General features: G+C 60.2%; 1 protein-coding gene across 3 annotated transcripts in view; it reads left to right on the top strand.

The window, feature by feature from the left end:
* The first annotated feature begins 1,667 nt into the window (after positions 1-1,667).
* Positions 1,668-5,693, top strand: part of GFI1 (growth factor independent 1 transcriptional repressor) — an 11,315-nt gene continuing 7,289 nt past the window's right edge. The window contains exons 1-3 of one of the 3 annotated variants that reach the window (XM_011355653.2): positions 1,668-1,745; positions 4,195-4,409; positions 4,717-4,899. In XM_011355653.2, coding sequence (XP_011353955.1) covers positions 4,295-4,409; positions 4,717-4,899 — 298 coding nt within the window. In that variant the 5' untranslated portion in view covers positions 1,668-1,745; positions 4,195-4,294. Of the gene's footprint in view, positions 1,746-3,205; positions 3,330-4,171; positions 4,410-4,716; positions 4,900-5,693 lie in introns of those variants that run through there. The other 2 variants (XM_011355652.1, XM_023528110.1) reach the window with 2 other exon arrangements.

Raw genomic sequence — 5,693 nt, 5'->3', positions numbered from 1 at the left:
TAGTCCAGCACCTGGCACACAGTAGGTGTGCAGCCATTGCTGTATAAAACATAATTAATTTATTAAAGCATGCTTGAAGCGCTGCCACGGTAACCAAATATTTTCCACAATTATTTAGATTTACAGTACAAATTTAAAATTATTAAAAAATTCTCTAGGAAAAGAGCTCTAAGGGACTCTTTTTTCCTAGAGAACTTTGGATTACTCTAATATATGGTATTATATTGGCAAGAAATAAGAGCACCACTCTCTTCTCCCGGTATCTGACACTGGAGACTTATTGTGCATGCATTAGTGATCAAAATCTAAGTCAATTCATTTAGGAAAGCAATGCAATTACAACGATATCCACCCTTGTCAGGAAAAGGCTTGGACTTTAGGTATACACAACAGACCACACTATGGATCATGACATACAGGCTAGCGTTGGAGATTGCTGCATTGTTTACTTATGGGTGAGATTTTAATTTTTTCTGTTCTATTAACAGAATTAATTAATTAATGCCATTCATTTACTGAGTCCACAGACATTTTTTAAGAGACTACCAGGGGCATAGTGCCGTAGATCCAGTTGCCCACCCTCATATAACACACAATCCCGGCGAAGATTTACTTTTTAAGAATCATCGGGGTAGTGCTTTCATGGCGCTTTACTGCTCCCCTCTGGACCAGGTGCCTATGTATGACCTCAGTGGGTGGCGGAGCCCGCCCCTGAGATTCAGCTCTCCTTGGCGGGCCTGGGCAGGGCGGGGTCAGCCGAGCAGCCGCCGCCGCTGCCCCCGCGCGCTCCCTCCCGCGTGGACTTTAATTTCGCAGCTCCGACCACCGGAAATTAGCCGCCAGCAGAGCGAGGCCGGCACCGCGCGGGAGAGCACGGCGTGGGGAGGGTGCTCCCTCCAGCCCAGCCGGGCGCCCGCGGGACGCGCCACCAGCGCCCTCTCCGCCGGGGGCTCGGCGCTCGCCCACCTCTTCCAAATTTAACCATTACCTAAATCCGAAGGGAAATGAGCAAACCTCTCGGATTGGGTGTCAAGGTATTTTCAGCATCGTTGGGCGTATTTATCCCGAAGTGTTTCCACAACAAGCTATTTCGGGGCGGCGGTGCAGGTTTCTCTCTGCGGACGCCGCGGCCACTCGCCGGGCTCCAGGCCGGCGGCACCGCGGGCGGGTGATTCACTGTCCCGACCCGGGGGCGGCGCAACCCAAGCAGGAGGCGAGGTCGGGGGCTGGGGGGATTGTCCCGGACCAGATGGGCGGGGAGGCCTCCTCGGAGCAGGGCGCTCTCACTCCCGGCGCTCCAGTCAATCTGTGTCCTGAATCTGTGGCTTCTCGCTGTGGAAGTCTCACAAGAGTCAAGAACAGTTCATTTTCTTTCGAGTCATTTCTAGTGTCTGGGCCCTTCAGGTCTCCCCCTTCCCGCCCCACGCCTTTCTACAGAGAAAAACCGGGTTAGGACCGTCGTGGAAGATGGCTGGAAAGGCTGGGCCCCCTATCTGCCTCCTAGCCCCTTGCACAGAGGAACGCGCCCAGCCTCCGGACTAGGGGAGGGGGGTGGGGAGCATGTCTGAGCGGGCTAAGCGAGCTACTCCTTAACGCTCAGGAAGTGAAGCTTGTGGTTTTGGGGGCTGAGCTCGGAAGGAGATTAAAAAAGAGAGAGAGAGAAGGAGACAGAGAGAGCGGTCTGTCCCGAAAGCAACTCAGTTTGGAAACTCTCAGAGCGCAGTGTCCGCGCCCTGACCCCGCAGGTAGGTCCGCTGCTCCTGTTCTGCGCCTCCCTCCTGGCGGGGGCGGCGGAAACTAGCTGGGCACTGGCACTGCGGGGGCGACCAGAGGGCGCTGCTGGGTTCCTACCCGCGGCGAGTCTCTGTGCGGGAGCACGAAGAACTGTATCCGCTGGGTCCTGGCGCGACCCGCACGGTGGGGCTGGGATCTGACGCAGGGGACGCGCGCCAGGCCATTTGGTAGTTCTGCAAGAGAGCGGGACCCACTCGGGAAGGAAACATCTGGTGGGGAGGCGGCGGCAGCTGGGCTCAAGAGTCAGCTCCCTCAGCGCCTCCAGCTCCCGCCTTCCCAGGCCCTGACCATGAACAGAGGCCCTGCGGGCCCGCGTGCGCGGAGAAGGCCGCCCCGCCCCCCGGCCGCCAGCTGCTACTCGAGGTCGCCTTCCCACGCGCTCAGCCCGCTGCCCTACCACCCTGCTACCCACCCCACCCTCCCAGGAACCCACAGAGCCAGCCAGGATGGGAGAGTGGCGCGGGGCTGTTGCCCGAGTCGGGAAGGTGCCACCGCGTCCGCTCGGTCCCGCGCTGTCCTAGCCAGTCCAGACTCAGCGCGGGCGCGGACAGTTTCCCCCGTGCCCCCGCCCCCCACTCTGGTCCAGCTCCGCGCCAACTCGTACTCAAGGCTCAGCAGGGCCCCCGGGACCTTTCCACCCGTTTTCCTTTCCTCTGAGTTTTAGGGTTGTTTAAGGAATTGATTTTTGCGTTCGTAGTGTCGAATTATACGGCCGAAGGGGTGGCTCATGCCGCGCCGCAAGGAAAACTGAAGCGGCAGGACTAAGCCCTAGGGCAGCCCAAACACCCCGAAGCCTCCTGAAGTCCCGATCTGAGGCACCCTCACCCCTAGGGGCCTTCTGGCACTTAGGACCGGGAGACGTAGCTCTGGGCTCCGCTACATGTCCCAGCCGTCTTTTCTCCCAAGCTTGTCCCTACTCCCCAGGAGAAGGAGACACAGTGGGGCGTGGAATGCCCTTCGAGAACGAGTCCGCTGGAACTCGTTTTGAGCCCGGAGCGCCAACCGGCAGATGTAGACTGTCCTGCATCCTGCCTTAAGAGCCGCGCGACTCCTAATCTGGTAGTCTACGTCGCGCGAAGCCCAAGGACAAGGGGTCCTGCCCTGGTCCAGGGTCCCCAGCGCCCTTGTTTCTGAACTAGCCAAGACCTCGTAGAGCTGATGCCCGAAGAGCCTGCAGCTCGCAAGTGAACCCGGGCCCCATCGTCGTCGCCCCGGGAAGAAAGCTGTTTTCCCTAGACCTCCTCACCCTCCTGGTCCCGCCCCCTGAGAGACGAGGAGAGCAGGAGGCACTGCCCCGCCTCCCCGCCGGGCTCAGGTTTCGACCCTGGGATTAGGTGAACTGATTGGGGGTTAATGAGAGCGACGTAGCGGGTAGCTAGCTCTCTCCCAACCCCGCGCCGGGACCCCGGCTCTCTGGCTGCTGCCAGAGCAGCGTGCGTTCTCCTGCGTCCGCTAAACTGGGTTCTCCGGAACGCCGCGCGTTTCCCCGCCAGCGCGCGCAGATCGGGCTCGACTTCCCCAAGACAAGGTTGTTGGTGAGCAAAAAGGAAAGTGTTTTTGCCTGGGACTTGGTTTCCGAAATTAGGTCTCCATGGCCTGGGGTGTCTCGTCCTGGATCATGCCTGCTCCCACCGCACCTGCGTCTCCGGGCCAACTTTTTCCCCCGCATGGGGCATGACCGTGGGCGGAACAAGATCATGGGGATGCGAGTTCCTGCCTGGGCTGGGGTCGGTCTTCTGCCACTCTCTCCCGCCCCCCCCCCCCCCCCCCCCCCCCGCCTCACCTCTTGTCCTGCTTTCCGGCTTTCTTTCTCCTGCCTTCGCTGCCCTCAGTCTCTCTGGTGTTGTCCACCGGACCCCACCCCTCAGCCTGCCTAGTGCGCCCCGCCTCTGCCTTCTTTTCACTCCAGTCTGTAGCCAGTTCTCGGAGGGGTTGGCTCCTTGCCTATTTCAGGTCCCGGACCACTGATACATCCCCTGGCCCTAAATGTATCCATGGGTCCCCGACCTCTTTCCCAGCCCGAAAGCAAAGCCAGGCATGCAGTGAATGGTCGAATTGGAGTAACTGGAGCGTTGCGGGCTCTGGCTCTTCTAAGAGTTTGATTGTGGGAGCGAGTTTTGCTGGGGAAGGGGAGGAGCCGAGGGGAGTGGGCAGAGCAGAAGGAAGAGGCCTGAGCCCCGGCCTCCAGACCACGATTGCCGCTGAGCTGTGGCGGCGGCAGCGGCGGGCTCGCACCACCTGTCCGAGTGCCACCTGGTGAGCGTGGCGCAGCGGGGCCAGGCCCCTCCTCCCGCGGGCCTTTCTCGCTCCTCCCCGGCCAGAGCTCTATCTCCGCCCGACTATCCAGTCCCGGGCTCGGAGCGTGCTGACTCGCGTTTCCACCCGGTTCTCCTCTCGCAGGTCTCTGCCTGGCTGGGGCTGAGCAAGAACTCGGGGTAACGGTGGGGTGACAGCGGCTCCAGGGACCCTTGGAGCAGAGTGGGGAGCGCGCCCGACCATCATGCCGCGTTCGTTCCTTGTCAAGAGCAAGAAGGCTCACAGTTACCACCAGCCGCGCTCCCCGGGACCCGACTATTCTCTCCGCCTGGAGAATGTGCTGGCGCCAGGCGGAGCAGGTGCGGGGCGCGCGCGGGCCGGGCGGGGCTGCTCCCGGGAACGTAGACTCTGCGCCCTGCCACGCCATTCCCCAGGAACCGGGAAGAGAGGCCCGACGCCCCCTTTGCTGCTTGTTTTGTTTCCTACCGTCTGGTTTCTTCCGGGCTTGTCGCCAAGGTGCCAAGGCCTCTCTGCTCTCGCCCTCGGATCCGGGAAGGTCTGGGGAGAGATGAGAACACTGGGTGCCATGGTCTGGGGGGCGCCACTTTAGAACCATTGGGCCCAACCAGGCCCAGCCTGAGCCCCTATTCTGCCTCCTCTCCGCAGACAGCACCTCGAACGCAGGCGGGGCGAAGGCGGAGCCCAGGGGCCGTTTGTCCCCCGAGTTGCAGCTGACGGAGGCCCGCGACAGAGCCTCCGTGTCCCCTGGCAGCTGCGAGGGCAGCGTCTGCGATCGGAGCTCGGAATTTGAGGACTTCTGGAGGCCTCCGTCGCCCTCTGTGTCTCCAGGTAGGAACTCGTTGAAGCTCTAGGGCCCAAGCGCCAGGGACCCCACGGCGAGGAATGAACCCGCGCGGCTTTGGGCGCAGATGTACTAAATGAATGGTGGAGAAATTTTCAGAGAGGGGGGAGCGTTTTCCTGGGGGTAAGGGGCCCGGTGGAGAGGCATTTGGCTTCTCTGGGACTGTAACAGCCTGTTTTCGGGGTCTGCTGCTCGAATCCGAGGCAGCGGGACCCAGGCTGTTCATCCCGAACTAATTCGTTTGCGCGGAGCCGATGCGTGGGAGAAAATAAATGAGTGATTTCAACCCGAAGCAAAGTCGATATTTCGTTTTCTGGCCAGAGCTGTTAACAAAGAATCCAGAGCCCCGAGTCTCAAACAAACGGAAACCTGGCCACTCTGAAAGAAACCAGTCATTGCCTTTAAACATTACGCTCGCTCCCGCGGCGTGGGACCTGGCAGCGCATGGGGCGCCCAGCCAGTGGGACCCGTCCGGGACGAAAATCTCAGCCCCGCTCCTCTGGCTCTTCGCGGGCGTGGATTGGGGGCCCATTTCATTTTTCGTTCTGCCTGGTTGGCTCAAGTTGGGGGACCAGCTGTCTGGTTTCATTTCCAGCCAGTAGTCGAGTTTTGAGAAAACTGAGTGATTTTTCACGTTGTGTGGGGATTGAGTCTCGGGGTTGGGCCGGGGAAAGGAGAGTGCAGACCAGCCAGATCTGCCAAGGGCCAGTTGTTCCCAGATGACATTTACTAGTTTTGAAAGACACCCCCAACCTCATCCTGCACTCAGTGCGTTGGCTTG

Source organism: Pteropus vampyrus, unplaced genomic scaffold (assembly GCF_000151845.1).
Source record: "Pteropus vampyrus isolate Shadow unplaced genomic scaffold, Pvam_2.0 Scaffold22, whole genome shotgun sequence".
In the NCBI taxonomy this organism is placed as follows: Eukaryota; Metazoa; Chordata; class Mammalia; order Chiroptera; family Pteropodidae; genus Pteropus; species Pteropus vampyrus.
Note: the sequence above shows the minus strand (reverse complement) of the source record. Positions and strands in the feature narration are given on the sequence as shown.